Source organism: Chlorocebus sabaeus, chromosome 25 (assembly GCF_047675955.1).
Source record: "Chlorocebus sabaeus isolate Y175 chromosome 25, mChlSab1.0.hap1, whole genome shotgun sequence".
NCBI classification, from domain to species: domain Eukaryota; kingdom Metazoa; phylum Chordata; class Mammalia; order Primates; family Cercopithecidae; genus Chlorocebus; species Chlorocebus sabaeus.
Window position 1 is genome coordinate 39,475,438 of NC_132928.1, and position 18,358 is coordinate 39,493,795.

Here is an 18,358-nt window from a genome sequence, read left to right on the forward strand (position 1 = left end):
TATCAAGAAATTATATATAGCATACATTATACTATATGATATTTCATATTATTTAAATTTTCAGTAAATATATGTATACATATATACATTTCAAGCTATTTACTTTTATAAAAGATAAGTATGACTATGATTAAGAAAAGACATTGATTAATGAAATTTATTGTATTTGAATAAAAATATTTAGGGATAATAGAATGAAATAATGACTTGAAGGAGGAAAGAGATATGTGTGTGTGCGTGTGTGTGTGAGTTTGTGAATAATTTTATTTCAAGAACAATTCTTTTTCCACTTGAAGAGCAGATGTATGAAAAAGATCATTACTAAAATGCTCATAATTCACACAAACATATGTCTATACACACACTATACATACATATATACAAATTTTATTTTTATATTTGTATATCTTGTGCAAATGTTATTTTAAAAATATGTATTAGTTACCAAATCAACAGGAATTGTATTTCATTTGTACATATTTCAGTGTAATATTTTTGTTGTAAAATATACATATTAATAATACCACAGAGTTTACCAACTTTGGGCCTCTTTTATGTATGATGGAAATTTTAAACAAGAGCTTACTCATGTCCAAAGTAGTGTTTATGTTTTCAAAACTATTTAAGGTAGTTCATGAGCAAAATGGCATTGAAGAACATTGACTAGCTGGTCATTTTTACTTAGCTGTTTGTCTTGCCATAACATATGCTGATATGCTGTAAATTAATTTACAATTTTTTATGTTCCTCATCAATTTTCTAATATTGTTTTATATTTGTTTAACAAATATCTTTTATTTCCTTTCTTTCCTCTCATTCTGGGTTATAATTAAATGTGGTTTAGGCCCTTCCATCATAACACAAATCTTTTATGCTATTTTCTGTATTTTATATCTTTTTGCCCTTTTATTCCTTTTAAACATATTCTTCTGACATATTTCAGTTCACGAATTATCTCTTAAATGTCTATGCTGCTGTTAAAGCTATCCATTGGTTCTTAATTTCAAATTATGCATTTTTATTTGTAAAATAGCCACTTGATTTTTCTTTATGATTTCTGGTTCCTTGCCATATTGTCTGTTTTGTTATTAAATTTTTGATCATGTGATTGAAATTAATTTATCATTCTTGTTTGATAACCTCTATACCATCCCATGTCTTTTTATATGTTCATCATATTTTATTGAATTCTGTTGTGCATGAAAGCTTATACAAATATCTTAAAATTATTGATGGTGCATTTTCTTCAGAGAAAATTTAGTTTTGTTTCAATGCTATTTTAATTCATTTTGAAATATGCCAATTGGAACTATACTTCAGATCTGGTGAAAGCTAGTGTGTGTGTGTGTGTGTGTGTGTGTCTGTGTGTGTTTCGTTTTGTTTTTCTTTACTCTTTGGTTATGTAGCTCATCTAGTAACTAAATCCTGATGAAGTTACTGTCTCTGTCATGGTTGGTATAAATGTCAATTTGTACTTTGTTCTGGGCAGAATTCTAATTGAAAAGATATGCCCAATACATTAGTCTGTTCTTATGTTGCTAATAAAGATGTACTTGAGACTGGGTAATTTATAAAGACAAGAGGTTTAATTGACTCACAGTTCCACACGGCCAAGGAGGCCTCACAATCAAGACAGAGGCAAGGAGGAGCAAAGTCACATCTTATATGGTGGCAGGCAAGAGAGGGTGTGTGCAGGGGAGGCCCCATTTATAAAACCATCAGATCTTCTGAGACTTACTAACTATCATGCGAAAACCTTCCTCCATGATTTCTATTACCTCCCACTGGGTCCCTCCCGCGACACGTGGGGATTATTGCAATTCAAGGTGAGATTTTGTTGCAGACACAGAGCCAAACCATATAACCCAAATTGGGCTCACTCTGCCTGCGGAATTTCCTTCTTTCCAGGTTAACCCCAGAAATTCTCACTTCGTTTTTGTCCTTGTTATCTCTTCAGACAGATTATTTTTAATACTTTACCTAGATTTCCTAGTTGGCTCTAGTGAGAAGGTGGATTGAAAACAAACTAGTCTTTTCACACCGGAAACATTCATATTTTTACTCTGTGGTTTTCAGCTTGTAGCAGTTGCCCTCACATCCTGGCTTTTACAGGGAGCCCATAGGTTCAAAACGAAGCTTTGTTAAGCGTTGTTCCAGTACCAGGTGGACCTGCTCTACAGTGCTGTCAGTATTCCTGCTTTCTTGTTTCTGTACGTTACAGAAAAAAAAAAAAGAAAAAGAAAAAGAAAATTTCATGGCCAACCCTGAACCACTCTTGAGTTGTTTGTCAGAGCAGGACAAGCTATCTCTCTCGGAACCAACTAGTTCATATTGGTGGTCTGGTCATAAAATTCAAGTGTTCTGAGCTACGCGTCCTTAAGCCTCTTTTCTCAAAACTCTTTGATTTTAGAATGATTTTTCAGAATGTGAGTTTCCTTCTTTTAGCAGTGTATGTATGTATCATCATAGCAGGAATATTTGTGTTTCTAAAACGGAACTCACCATTTCTTGCCACCAATTTTTCCTCCCCAAATTACATCTCCTGCATTCTGTATTTCTCCAAAAGCACTACCATGTTACATATTCAAAGTTGTAATGCAAAGATGTGCTTTATGACTATGAAAATGGTACGTGACTTCTTTGATTTTTTTGTGTGTAATTTAGATTAAAATAGATCAGTAGTTTACAAGTTTGTAGTCCACTCTCAATTACTGTTACCTTAGGTCTTTTAATAAATATATACTGATTCCTGAGTTCCTTGAGCAAAGACTCTGAATTATTCAAATTGTTTTTAGCACTTAAAATTTTCAGAAAAATAAATCACTAGGTGTATCTAAAATGTGCAGTAATTTGGTAAACCATAAGACTAGACGATTAAGAAAATTTCTGATAGTGTCATTTTATGCCTCTTAAGTATTTTAATACTTTTTATTTGCCTTAGATCAAATAAAGTACTATTTAGCAGATTCTCATTATTCCTCTATTACCTTAATTGCTTTCCCTAGCTTGGATATTTTCAATCTTCTTAAAGATATTAAATCTAGGCCAGGCGCCTTGGCTCAAGCCTGTAATCCCAGCACTTTGGGAGGCCGAGATGGGTGGATCACGAGGTCAGGAGATGGAGACCATCCTGCCTAATGCGGTGAAACCCCATCTCTACTAAAAAATACAAAAAAACTAGCCGGGCGAAGTGGCGGGCGCCTGTAGTCCCAGCTACTTGGGAGGCTGAGGCAGGAGAATGGTGTAAACCCGGGAGGCGGAGCTTGCAGTGAGCTGAGATCCGGCCACTGCACTCCAGCCTGGGCGACAGAGCGAGACTCCGTCTCAAAAAAAAAAAAAAAAAAAGATATTAAATCTAATCTTAAAAATTAGTCAATTCAAGTATATTTCTTTGTCTTATACCTCCAAATAAGTACCACTCTTAGTATCCCACAAGGTAAGATAAATTTAAATCTAAATGAATTAATTCTGTATTCCCTGATACAGGAATCCCAAATCCCAACAACACGACTCCCAGTTCTCCTCATTTATGTGTGTAAGCACCTCTTTCATTGTATTCTTATAAACCATGTGCAACAAAACAATATTACTACTTTCATTTCCGAAATATTTTAATATATACCCCAGCTTTTTATGTGTATGATGTTGTTTATGTATCACTCTTCACCACAATCACTCAATATTGAAAACTCTACATCTGTCAAATATTGTTCAATGCCTAACTTTTTAATAAAAAGTTTTCTTACTTTTTGAACTTAATATAATTGCTTAGCCAATTAATTACATTAATTGAATCACATGTATCTTATATAGTTGAATCTTTTTTTATTTTTCTTAAATATACTGCAAATATCTCTGTGACAGATAAATTTCTCGGTCATCTTCACTTTTGTATCTTACCTGGCAATTTTCTTCAAAACGAGAGTGTTCAATAAATATATATTCCAGGTGAAATGAAAATTAATACAAAATCGAATATAGAAGTTCTAAGAGTACTTTTTCCAACAATTTGCAAAATAAATTTTGCAATTTGTCAAGATATTTGTAAATTAATTATTTTTCTAAATGTTAATCTATGATTTTTATTAAATCAACCTCTAAGATAATAGTCAAGGGTCAAAATTGATTTATTTTGTTAAACAGAAAACATGTAAAGCTATAAAAGTTCAATTTCTGGTAAGTAACAATTTGCTATTACCAGATTTTTCCTTAGCTTTGTATTTATTTTTACCTGCTTATTTGTTTAAATATTTAGTATTTAAGTTTTGTTAAGTAGCCAGAAATAATGAAAAACTACCTTTTTGAAATATCATAAATGTTACACCCTGAGAAAACCCAAAATCTTAATTTTACAATATTTTGGAGAGTTTTTTTAAGAGAGAGCAACTTTACTAAACATATTTCTAGCAAACTAACGAGCTATGCCACTAGGGCTGTCTATACATGGCAAACAAATAAACTGTGAAATAGCTAAAACAGTCCATCTGACTCCTGTCCATTTTTAGTACTCATTCTTGGAAAACAGAATTATATAACTTATTTGTTGCTAATGGCATGAGATAAGCCTTACCATCAACATTCAATATGTATTTTACCAATGGCACAACCCATTATGTGATATTTACATTGATGTGGGCTGATAGTCTAGTGCAAGCAAAATGAAAATATTTAAAACAATTGAAATATTTAAAAAATATTTCAAAACAATTTGAAATCAACTGGTAGAAAATAAATGCATACGTGCATTTTCAAAGGTTTAGAAAGATAGGCTCCATCTATATTATGTAAAAATAACCAAATATTGTGATAAATTACATCAAATAGTCTGAATTTTCAGTCATCTCCATGATTAGTCATCTCTATTTCAGAAGTTTCATTATTCATGCAGTCAGAATATGTTGAAAGAGTTATAAATATTTGCAGTATATAGACTCAGATATTTTTCTGATAGTTTAAAGACACATAATTCAAAATTTAATATACTAAATTATCTACTGTTTTGATTGAATATTATAAGTAAGTATTTTAATTTTTTCTTTAACTGAGTAAATTTGTTTAATTTCTTTGTTCTTCAAGGGCTTCAAGTACTTCTCCCAGACTATCTTCAGGAACGTTTTGTACAAGCAGCTTTGAGCTACATTGCTTGCAATTCAGAGGGAGAGTTTATCTGCAAGGAAAATGACTGCTGGTGTCACTGTGGTCCCAAATTTCCAGAATGCAACTGCCCCTCCATGGATATTCAAGCCATGGAAGAGAATCTTCTTCGAATAACTGAAACCTGGAAAGCCTACAACAGTGACTTTGAGGAATCAGGTAAGACATGTATTTTAACACTTTTAAATATTGACAAAAATATATTGAAATGAGTAATTTGTTATTTTGCAACAAACTATTACATAGTTGGAAAGATTTTCATTTTTTTATTCTTTCAAATGGTCATTTTCATTGCTTTGATTACTGGTTACCAACTGGTGCTTTGTGTATCGCTACATACTATTGGCATTAGAGTTTAGCCTGATCCTAAGTTGGTGTATTAGTCACTTAATAAATAAAGTTCTTGCTTTTCTCAGTACAAGAATTTTTAAGTTATCATCTGATACCTCTGGGGTCTTTCACTACTTTTCTAGTGGCTGCTGTTTCTCTTGTGCAGCAAAATGAAGACAAGGTTTGTTCCATACCTTCTTCAACATAATTCTCATTAGTACTTATTTTCACTTTACTTATTTTTATAATGAAATTATCTAAATTTTAATTTTACAGTGTTGTGTGAGTTGTGTTATGATTGTTTTATTTTTACTTAGTTAAAGCATACATATAAAATTTACTATCTTTACCATTTTAAACGCACATAATAAGTACATTTATATTCTTTTTTTTCCCTTCATTTTCTCCCAACCCCCACTACCCTTCCTGGCCTCTGGAAACTGCCATTCTACTCTCTATCTTCACGAAATCTACTTTGTTTAGCTTCCACATGAGTGGGAACATGTGGGTTAGGACATTTGCCTTTCTGTGATTGACTTATTTCACTTAATATAAAGGCCCCTTGTTCCATCCATGTTGTTGCAAATGACAAGATATCATTCTATTTTATGGTTGAATAATATTCCATTGTGTATATGTACCACATTCTCTTAATCTGTTCATCCACTGACGGACAGTTAAATTGAATCCGTATTTTGATTATTGGGAATAGTACTGCAATAAATAAGGGAGTGCAGACATATATTCAATATTCTGATTTCCTTTATTTTGGATATATATTCAATAGTAAGATTAATAATATGGTAGTTCTACTTTAGGTTTTTGAGCAAACTCCATAGAGTTCTCCTTAGTGGCGCTACTAATTAATATTTCCACCAATAGTGCATGACGGTTCTCCTTTCTCTACATCCTCACCAGCACCTGTTATTGCCTGTCTTTTAATACAACTCATTTTAAATTGGGTGAGATGATAGTTCTTTGTAGTTTTGACTTGCATTTATCCGATAATTAGTGATGTTGAGCATTATTTCATGTACCTATTTGCCATCTTTATGTTTTCTTATGAGAAATGTGTATTCAGATATTCTGCCCAGTTTTCAATTGGGTTATTAGTTTTTGTTTTTCAAATTTTGTTTTAGTTATTGAGTTATTTGAGCTCCTTATACATTCTGGTTATTAATCCCTGGGCAGATGAATGGTTTGCAAATATTTCCTCCCATTCTGTGGGTTATCTCTTCACTTTGCTGATTGTTTACTGTACAGGGGCTTTTTAGCTTGATATAATTCCATTTGTCTATTTTTTTGCTTCAGTTGCCTGTGATGTTGAGGTTTCACAAACAAACAAAGAAAAATTTGCCCAGACCAATGTCCTATAGTGTTTCCTAAATAATTTCTTTTTTACTTTTATATTTTTAAGTTTTAGATTTAAGTCTATAATTTATTCTTATTTGAGTTTTGTGTGTGGTGAGAGATAGGGGTATAGATTTTTTTCTGCATAAAATTATCCAGTTTTTCCAGCAATAGTTATTTAAAAGATTTTCTTTTTCCCAATGTATGTGTAGTTTTTGTCAAAGTTGAGTTGCCTGTAAATGTGTGGATATTTATCTGTGTTCTATTCTATTCCATTCGTCTATGTGTCTGCTTTTATCCCAGTACTATGCTGTTTTGATTGCTATAGCTTTGTAGTAAATTTTGAAGTCAGATGGTGTGATAATTCTAGCTTTGTTTTTTTTTGTCCATGGTTACTTTAGTTATTTGGGTATCTTTTGTTGTTCTGCATATATTTTAGATTATTTTTTTCTATTTCTGTGAAGAATTTCACTGTTTTAATGGGAATTGTGCTGAATCTGTAAACTACTTTGGTAGTATTGTCATTTTAACAACATTAAGTATTCCAATCCACATGTATGAAATATCTTTACATTATATGTGTGTTTTCTTGTACTTTTTTCATAAGAATTTCGTAGTTTTTCTTATACAGATCTTTCCATTATTTGACTTGATTGCTTTGAGGTATTTTATATAGTTGTAGCCATAATAAATGAGGTTGCTTTCTTGTTTTTTCAGATTATTTGTTGATTTCTGTAGTTTATTTTATATCCTGAAACTTTACTGAATGTTTTTGTCAGTTTTAACATTGTTTTTATTCAGTGTTTTTTCTAGGTATGAAACTATGTTATCTACAAACAAGGCTAATTTGACTTTTTCTTTCTAATTTTTATGCTTTTTATTTATTTATTTTCCCTACTTGTTCTTTAGAGGACTCCCCATGTCATGTTGAATAAAAGTGATGAAAGTAAGCATTCTTATCTTATTCCAGTACTTAAAGAAAAAGCCTTTCTCAAAAGAAAAGATTATTTTTCTCATTCAGCAAAGTGTTAACTGTGGATTTGTCATACACAGCCTTCAAAATTTTGAGGTGTATTCTCTCTGTACCCTTTTTTTTTTTTTTTTTTTTTTTTTTTTTTTGAGACAGAGTCTCGCTCTGTCGCCCAGGCTGGAGTGCAGTGGCCGGATCTCAGCTCACTGCAAGCTCCGCCTCCCGGGTTTACGCCATTCTCCTGCCTCAGCCTCCCAAGTAGCTGGGACTACAGACGCTCGCCACCTCGCCCGGCTATTTTTTTGTATTTTTTACTAGAGACGGGGTTTCACCGGGTTAGCCAGGATGGTCTCGATCTCCTGACCTCGTGATCCGCCCGTCTCGGCCTCCCAAAGCGCTGGGATTACAGGCTTGAGCCACCGCGCCCGGCCTCTGTACCCATTTTGATGAGAGTTTTCATCATGAAGTGTTGTTCAATTTTATCAAGTGCTTTTTTGGCATCTATTGAAATAATGATATGGTTTGTGTTCTTGATTCTGCTAATGTGATATATCATGTTTGTTGATTTGCATGTGTTGAACCATCTTTGCATCCCTGGGATGAATTTCGCTTGATCATGTTAATGTGTTGTTGAATTTGATTTGCTAGTATTTTGTTGATGATCTTTGCATCTCTGCTCATCAGTGATATTGACCTGTAGTGTTCTTATTGCTTTCCTGTCATGTTTTTGTCTGGTTTTAGTATCAGGGTAATGCTGACCTCATATAATGAGTTTGGAGTATTACCTTCCTTCCAAATTTTTGGAGAGTTTGGGTAGAACTGATATTGGTTCTTTAAATTTTGGTAGCGTTAGCAGTGAAACCATTGATCCTGAGCTTCATTTTGGTGGAAGACTTTGTGTTATCTCTTTGATCGCCATACTGATTATTGGTTTGTTATTTTTTTGTTTTTATTTCTTCATGGTTCAATCTTGGTAAGTTGTATATGTTCAGGAATTTATTCATTTCTTCCAAGTTTTCCAATTTGTTGGCGTGTAGTTGTTCACCATAGTCTCTAACAATTCTTTGTGCTTCTGGGTTCTCAGTTGTTGTGTCTCCTTTTCCATTTCTGATTTTATTTAATTAGGCATTTCTCTTTTTTTTTTCTTAGACAAAAGATTTGTCAATTTTGATTAGCTTTTTAAAAACCCAACTTTTTCTATCATTGATCTTATGTATTTTTCTAGTATAGATTTCATTTATTTCCCTTTTTCATTTCTAATTTTATTTATTTGCTTCTTCTTCCTTTATTCTTAACCTGGCTAAAGGTTTTTTAATATCTTTTCAAACATCCAACTTTTCCTTTTGTTGATCTTATGTATTTTTTTGGTCTCAATTTTATTCATATCTGCTGTGATTTTTATTAATTACTTTGTTAATTTGGGAGTTGGTTTATTTTTGCTTTTCTAGTTTGCTGAGGTGCGTTGTTAGGTTATTTGAAGTCTTTATACTCTTAATTTAGGCATTTATTACTATAAACATCCTTCTTGATACAGATGTTATTGTGTATCAGAAGTTTTGATTTGTTGTTTTTTTGTTTGTTTGTTTTTTTAAATTTCCTTCTTTTTTTTTTTTTAATTGACCCATTAGCTGTCTAGTAGGATGTTTAATTTCTATGTGTTTGTGTATTTTCCAAGGTTCCTCTTGTTTTCAACCTGTGGTTTTTATTCCATTGTGGTCAGAAAAGTTACTTGATAAGATTTTTATTTTTTAATTTATTCAGACTTTTTTGTTGCTTAAGATATGACCTGTTCTGAAGAATGTTCCCTGCACTGAAGAAAAGAATGTATATTCTGCAGCAGTTGGGTGAAATGTTTTGTAATTGTCATTTAGGGCCTATTAGATCTAGTGCATAGTTTAACTGTGCTCTTTCTTTGTTGATTTTCTGTCGGATGATATGGTCATTACTGATACTAGGGTGTTTAAATTCCACTGCTGTTATTTTATTTTAGTCTTATGTATATTTTTAGCTCTCCTAATGTGTGCTTTATATACTTATAGGAAACTCTGTTGTTGGGCATAAAAATATTGATAATTGTTATATTTTCTTGCTGAATTGACCCCTTTATCATTTTTTATTGATTTCCTATGTCTTTTTAAATCTTAGATTTTTAATCTATTTTGTCTGATATAGGTATAGCTACTCCTGCTCTTTTGTTTTTCAGTTGCATCGAGTATATTTTTCCACCCCTTCACTTTCAGTCTATGTGTGTCTTTCTAGGTTAAGTGGATTTTTTGAAGGCAATATATAGTTGGGTTTTACTTTTTTATTCATTCAACCACTGTATACATTATAATCGAGGAAGTGAGACCATTTACATTCAGTGTTATTATTGATAAATAAGTGCACACTACTGCCATTTTGTAGCTTGTTTTCTGGTTGGTTTCAGTCTCTTCCTCTCTTCTTACTTTGTGATTAAGTGATTTTCTTTGGTAGTGTGTTTTAATTTGTTACTTTTCATTTCCATGAATTTATCTCAAGTTATGAGGCTTACAAAAATTGTCTCATAGGTATAACAAGTTGTGCTAAAGAGATGACAACTTACCTTGGATAACAAACATAAGAACAGAAACAAGCAAAGGCAAAAAGCACACAAAAAATTTTACACTTTAACTCCACTCACCCACATGTTTACTTTTAGTTATCTCAGTTTACTTTTTGTTTTTTGTTTGTTTTTGAGATGGAGTCTTACTCAGTCGCCCAGGCTCGAGTGCACTGGCGCGATCTCGGCTCACTGCAACCTCTGCCTCCTGTGTTCAAGGGCTTCTCTAGCTTCAGCCACCCAAGCAGTTGGGATTACAGGCATCCGCCACCACGCCCGACTAATTTTTGTGTTTTTAGTAGAGACAGGGTTTCACTATGTTGGCCAGACTGGTCTCGAATTCCTCCATTTACAGATTTTTTATGCTATCTCTATAAAAGTTGCTATGCCTATTATTGTTTTTGATAGACTTTACTTTTGGGCTTCATATAAGGCTATGAGAGAATTGCATACCAAAATTAAAGTGACAGAATATTCTGAGTTTGTCCTTGTACTTAATTTTACCAGTGGGATTTATGCCTTGAAAGCTTTTTTTTTTTTTTTTTTTTTTTTGGCATATTTGTATGCTTTTACTTTCAGATTGAAGAACTTCCTTTATCATTTCTTGTAAGATGAATCTGGTTGTGGTAAATTTCCTCCGTTTTTGTTTCTTTGGGAAATAGTTTATCTCTCCATGTTTTAAGTATGACTTTGCCTAATACAATATTTTTTAGTTGCAATTTTTTTCTCTTTGAACACATTGAAAATGCCATTGAGAAGTTTGTTGCCAGACAAATCGAAGCTCCTTTTATGTCTTTTATGTTATTTGCTTCTTTTTTTTTTTTTTTTTTTTAATTATACTTTAAGTTCAGGGTTACATGTGTGGAACATGTAATTTTGTTACTTATGTATACATACGCCATAGTGGTTTGCTACACCCATCGACCCATCACCAACATTAGGTATTTCTCCTGATGTTAACCCTCCCCTACGCCCCCCACCCCGCGACAGGCCCCAATGTGTGATGTTCCCCTCTCTGTGTCCATTGTTCAACTCACATGAGAACATGCAGTGGTTGGTTTTCTGATCTTATGATAGTTAGCTGAGAATGATGGTTTTCAGCTTCACCCATGTCCTTGTAAAGGACATGAACTCATCCTTTTTGCTTCTTTTCTCTTGCTACTTTTAGGATTCTCTCTTTTTCATTGATCTTTGGGAGTTTGATTATTATATGCCTTGGAGGTAGTCTTATTGGGATTGAATCTGACTAGTATTCCCAGATCTTTCTATACCTGAATATTTCTCAAGCTTTGGAAAGTTTTTCATTATTTATTTAACTACAATTTCTACTCCTTGATCTTGCTCAGGTCACTTTTGAATACCAATAATTCTTCAATTTGGTCTTTTGAGGTAATTTTCCGTGTCATATAGGTGGTCTTTGTTCCTTTTCATGTTATTTCATTTGTTTGTTTTCCTCTGACTGTGTATTTCCTTTTTTTTTTTTTTTTTTTTTTTTTCAGAGTCTCACTCTGTCACCCAGGCTGGAGTGCAGTGGTGCGATCTTGGCTCACTGCAACCTCCACCTCCCAGGTTCAAGCGATTCTCCTGCCTCAGCTTCCTGAGTAGCTGGGACTACGGGCATCTGCCACCACATCTAGCTAATTTTTGTATTTTTAGTAGAGACAGGGATTCACCATGTTGACCAGGATGATCTTGATCTCTTGACCTCATGGTCCACCCACCTCAGCCTCCAAAAGTGCTGAGATTACAGGCATGAGCCACCATGCCCATCCTTGACTATGTATTTTCAAATAGTCTTTTCACTCACTGATTCTTTTATCTGCTTGGTCCATTTTGCTTTTGAGACCCTCTAATGAATTACTCCGTTCAGGAAATGTATTTCTCTATTCCATGATTTCTGTTTGATTTTTTATTATTTTAATATCGTTGTTAAATTTCTCTAATAAATTTCAGAATTGCTTTTCTGTGTTGTCTTGGAGATCACTGGGTTTCCTGAAAACTGCTATTTTGAATTCTTGGTCAGAGAGCTCACAAATCAGCATCTTGTTTGGGTCAGTCACTCAATTTTTGTTCTGTGTTTTTGAAGAGGTCATGGTTTCCTGTTTGCTCTTGTTTCTTATGAGTAAATTTCTGTGGATTGCATTGGAGGATTGATTATTAATTCTAGTTTTATCTGTCCAATTTGTTTCATTTATAGTTAAATATATTTGCTCCTTGATTCTTTGCTGCTAGATCACTGCTTTATTTTTGGCTCTTAATTATGCCTGAAGCCCCTATTTGCATTGCCGTTGTAAATATTGAGAGCTCTGGCTGTCCTGAATGGGATTGGTCCCAAAGGGTTTATCCCAGCACTATGTGAAGGTGACAAAACATGTTCCAGACAATAAAAAAAAAAAAAAAAAACCACAATGATGGCTTCAACAAAGTATGTTGTTGTTGTTGTTGTTGTTGGAAATTACGCAAATTACACAATGAAAGGGTAAATAGATTTAGGAAGAGTTAGTAAATGTAGGCTCCCTTAAGATATATTTGATCAAAATAGAGCATAAAAACAACCAAAATAATGGAAGAAGAGATTGGTGAATAGAAGGGACTGGAAAGAGGAGGGGAGGTATGAAGAGGTCTGATCATCAAATGTTACCAAGTTTCAGTTAGACAGAAGAAATAGGTTTTGAGTTCTATAGCGTAGCACGTTGACTATTGTTAATAAAAATATATGTCTCAAAATTGCTAACAGAATATATTTCTAATACATTTCAAATATCCTCACCATAAAAATAAGTATTTGAAGTGGTAGATATGTTAATTAGCTTGAATTAATCATTCTTCATTATATGCATATATAATGATATCCAATTTTACCACATAAACATATACAATTATAATTCTTCAAATTACAATAAAATACACATCAATTAAAAATGATTTTAAAATTGTAGTATATTTACACAATGGAGTTGTATAAAGTTTGAAAGCATGGACTAGCCAAAATATGAATAAATCTCTGAAATATCACATTGAACAAAAGAAGCCAGACTTAAAGACACATATATAATTCCATTTATATTAAGCATAAAACAAGCAAAGCTTACCTGTACTATTACAGATCAGGGCAATGATGCCTTTGTCTAAATAAGGGCTGATGTGATGAATGAGAGTTTGAGAGGCTTTTTTGGTATGAAAAATTTATTATTTCTTTATCTACAGTCTGACTATATGGTGTATACAGTTTTTGAAAATTCTGAGTTATGCACTTACAATATATATATTTTTCTATATTCATGTAATTTAATAAAATAAAAAATAAACACTTTGGCAACTAAATAATCTGAAGGACATAATGACAGAATAATTGAATAGATTAATATTTCCAAAGTTCACTACATGTTATATGTTTAAATTTGTAGTGAATTGGTAAATATTTGATCTGGAGCATTCATTGACCAGGGATTTTGAAGTACTGATTAGAAGCCAGTCCTAACAAAAGTCAGACTTTTTAATCTTATCTCACATTTGAACTATTCATCTTAGATTTATAACCAAAGGCTCTTGCCATAGTGATTCAGTTATGTCAATATTGGGAAAACACTGATCTACAGAATAAATCTATTTTCTGATATAGTATCCCTGAAACTATTTCTAATATTGAAAATTACAACATTGAATTATTTGCTGTTATCAGTGGTCGATTGTATTTAGCTGATTCATATTTCACTTGAAAAGTTGCCCTACTTTGCTGTAAACTTAATGATTCGTCATAGAAAAATATTTATATTATTTTTAATTTAAGTATATAGATAGTTAAATAATGAACCCAAACTTTTATTCATAAATTATATCTTCAGTAAAACCACATTCACTTTTCTTGGAACTAAACAATTGGTAAAATACTATATTTGTATTGGACTCCTTTTAAAACTAGTAAGATATACGAAAGAGCCCATGTAAGAGTTTTGAGAAAAGCTTTTGGTTGAGAGAAACTTTTTTTTTTTTTTTTTTTTTTTTGCCTCATAGAGATAAACAAATTGTGAGAAGTAATTAGGCAGCTATTACATTGGGAAAATAATTCTAAAATATTCTCACCACTCACAGGCTCTTACAAGTTGATGGTCTTTATTCTAAGTACCATGATTGTAAGGAAATGCACCAGCTTATTTTGTTTCCCTGATGGTTGGGAAAGCAGCAGAATTATGTGCAAGTGCACTATTTACATGTTTCTGCTGGGAATTCTTGACTTTTAGGTGCGAGACATACTAATTCGTCTATTCTTATCTACATGCTTGAAATTCAAATGCTGTTATACTTTACATAGACAATAGAAATTGGAGTAGAGTTTTAGGTTACTTTCAAAAGTTGATTCAATGTAACGTGAAAAATTAAACAAATGCAAGTAAATAACATATCTGAAAGTTATTTTTATTAAAACAGAAAAAAAATCAATTTATATTTTCTGTTTTATTAAAAGAGAATATTCATCTGAATTTAAGAAATCTCCCTTAAACGTAAGTAGCAAATGAAGTGTGTCAGAGTGCATACCGCAACAATATAGAATGCTAGTAACTAGTACCATACAAAAAGAAGAAAGAAATTTGCATATTTCATTAGGTCAAGATAACCTGTTTGTAAATGACTTTCTATTGTGTATGTTTCCTATTTTCACCGAGTATAAAATTCAATCAGTAGATATGATTAGCACAGAATGCTAAGCCATTTTTATATTTGATTATATTTGATTCATTTTGTTCTGTAATGGGCAAGTCCTGGAAAACACACCTGTTACAACCAGCAAATAAAAGTGTCAGGGAATTTTAAAATAGAAGTATTTATCTTTTCATATCTTGCAACCTGAGAAAATTCCTCACTCTAATAACAATATTTATAGAAATCAATTTATTCTCTACCTTTACATTTTTAGAAAATAAATTGATATTGTTTAATAAGAAATATTGGTGGCATATACATAATAATTACAATAAAAGATAGTATAGAATAAATATATATATATAAATATAGAGGCAGAAAAAATGAAACACACAAAAACCTCACAATAGTAGTAACCACATAAAAACCAATTTATGTGTTACACTTAATTAGACAAAGATCGCAATTTTGTTGGACGTTACTTAACCAATGTCTACCCAGATGTGGATCAAGGATTCAAACTTAATGAGAAAGCTGGAAATACAAATTTGCATGCATATTTTAATGAATAAAACCAAAAGACTTATGCAAACAGTTACCAAAATTCCCGGAAAAAGTGAATAACTACTACATATGTAAAAATACATTATCTTTTCCAAATAACTTTCCGAGTTATCCCCAGTTTTTTTGCATAAATAAAAAACTTCATTACTTAAGTTATAATTATGAAATATAGCAATATTCCTGCAATTAATAATCCTAAGGAAAAATAAAGAGATTGGTCTATATAAATAACAGATATTTTACAAATGTTTTGGCATGGCATTTTTACTTTTTGGAAAAAATGTGTTACCACTTGGTGTATAGACTATCTAAGGTGTATTGTATGCTGTCAACATATGTTTTTATCAGCATCATGTCCTATTAAATGTAGAGACATTTATTTGATGATCTGAGAATGACAGTTGGCGGCCATCTTGTATTGGCAGTCATCTAGGTGTAACTGTTACAGAACACTATCTATTTTGACACTTCATCTGAAAATAGATAAACTTTCTAATGTTACAAAGTCAAAAAAAATGAATACTGCAGTATTGCAAAGATTGGGTTAGCTAGATTTACAAACTGTTTTGCAAGAAAAATACTTTTTTTATTTTATGTAGATTATTAATTTTCTTTATCAAAAATAGTTTTTCTCTCAGATGATATTTGACCATCAGTTTATGGAAAGAGGACATTTTCCAGGGAAATAAGTATATCCAAATAAAATATTTTTTTTTTTTTTTTTTTTTTTTTTTTTTTTTGAGACGGCGTCTTGCTCTGTAGCCCGGGCTGGACTGCAGTGGCCGGATCTCAGCTCACTGCAAGCTCCGCCTCCCGGGTTTACGCCATTCTCCTGCCTCAAGACTCCCGAGTAGCTGGGACTACAGGCGCCCGCCACCTCGCCCGGCTAGTTTTTTGTATTTTTAGTAGAGACGGGGTTTCACCGTGTTAGCCAGGATGGTCTCGATCTCCTGACCTCGTGATCCGCCCGTCTCGGCCTCCCAAAGTGCTGGGATTACAGGCTTGAGCCACCGCGCCCGGCCAAAATATTTCAATTTTAACTAAGATAATACTTTACATGTTGTAATCTTTAATAAAATCTACTGTCTGTTTGCATAGTGTTCATTCTCCTTCTTTGCCAGTAAAGTATTCCAGATTTTTTGGAAGTAAAACCTACATTTAATTTTTATTATTGCACAAAGTATAGGATTGAGCTTATATTGATATCCAGAATTGCTCTCTGATTAATGCATGACAAGCACAATAATCTATTTTCCTGTCTACGAAGATCAGTTCAAGATACATAAAAATTCAGGCCAATGAGACCCAGAAATTTATTTCGTAGCGGTATTTGGGGAAGACGCAAGATTTCTTTTCTTCACAATAGCTACATATAATGCTATTGAAGAACATACTTATAAAAGTATTAGAGAGCTTTCTTGCATTTGTAAGAGTTGTAAGGCGTTCAAGATAGAAAAATGTTTCTTTGGCTATGTCAGCGAGTTGTTGAATCACTCCAGCTTCAAGTTTACCTTGCCTCTAGAGTTTCAATTACATTAGACGATATATGTCCTTCACTGTTAAGTCAATTTGAGATGGTCTGTCATTCAGGACAAGCTAGGTAATCCTGCAGTAGTAAAGAATTCCCCAGATCTGTGAGTTATAGCATGAGTTATAGCATTAACTTCTTCCTAATTTGTTCCTTGCAAGTTTGTTACGGGTTTTGCTATGTCTTCTTCCAGAACTCAGGCTGACAGCACCCCCTAAAGGCAAAAGTGATCATGAAGGCAGAAGGAAAAAAACCCACAAGCAATGCATACACTAAGTCTTAATGTTTCAGCCAGAAACATGATATAGGACACACCTGCTAGGATTCCATTGACCAAAACAAATAACTCACAGTTAATTCAAGGAGGACTTTTATCCCTGAAAGAAAACCTGAAAATATGTGAGAAGTTCCAGTGACTCTACAGTGCGCTGTTCTAATCACAAGATACTCAGTTTACTTCTCGTCCCAGAGGCAGGACGCTTCACTTCATCCCGAAGAGAAACGGAACAATAGTGACATGAATAACTGAGTCCAGCACGATGAGTGAGGCTTGGCAGCCTCCTCATCAAATCCAGATGTAGTTTCTTTTGCTATCAAGACATGATCCAAAAGCAAGTTATTTATGCCAGAAATAGTATATACCAAGTGAGAATTTCTCAGCATAACTGTAATAAGCACTTCCAGTCAGAAGGAAGAAAACAGAACACACAAAACAAACTCAAGCTGGAGTAGTTCTAAAATTTTGAAGGTCTGAACCTGAAGGTGGGGAATGCTCTTTGAAGATTCCTCAGTTTTTATTTCTGAGATTAGCTCTCTTGTCTACTGCTTTTCATGGACTCAAGCTCCAACCTATGAGTGATCCTTTCTATCCCATTATCCTTCTTAGCCACATCGGAGATGAGAATTGGAGAATATGCATGGGGGATAGCTCTCTCAGGTTGCTTTCTGCCCAACTGGGACTCATACATTTTAAATTTTAAACTTCATATGTTTTTTTTGGTTTTTTTTTTTTTTTTGGCAATATAACTCATGTAAAAATTAACTGATCTTTTGACAGAGTTCAGTCAGTTTATGTCAATAGCCAGACCCACAGTCTTTCCTAAATATGTTTCCCCTATTTGCTTTTTATCCACCCTATTCCTCCCTCCTTTCTCTCTCATTTCAATTGCACAATTTTATTAGAATTTTACTTGGGCTTTGGTATTCAATGGAAAGTCTTTTCTGGGTGTCACAATTTTAT

The 18,358-nt window shown here is 32.9% G+C and overlaps 1 protein-coding gene across 3 annotated transcripts in view; it reads left to right on the forward strand.

Moving 5' to 3' along the window:
* BRINP3 (BMP/retinoic acid inducible neural specific 3) overlaps nucleotides 1-18,358 on the forward strand; it is a 395,286-nt gene that overhangs the window by 251,860 nt on the left and 125,068 nt on the right. For all 3 annotated transcript variants that reach the window (XM_007989133.3, XM_007989132.3, XM_007989129.3), the window contains exon 6: nucleotides 5,077-5,313. In XM_007989133.3, the coding sequence (XP_007987324.3) occupies nucleotides 5,077-5,313 (237 nt within the window). The remainder of the gene's footprint in view (nucleotides 1-5,076; nucleotides 5,314-18,358) is intronic.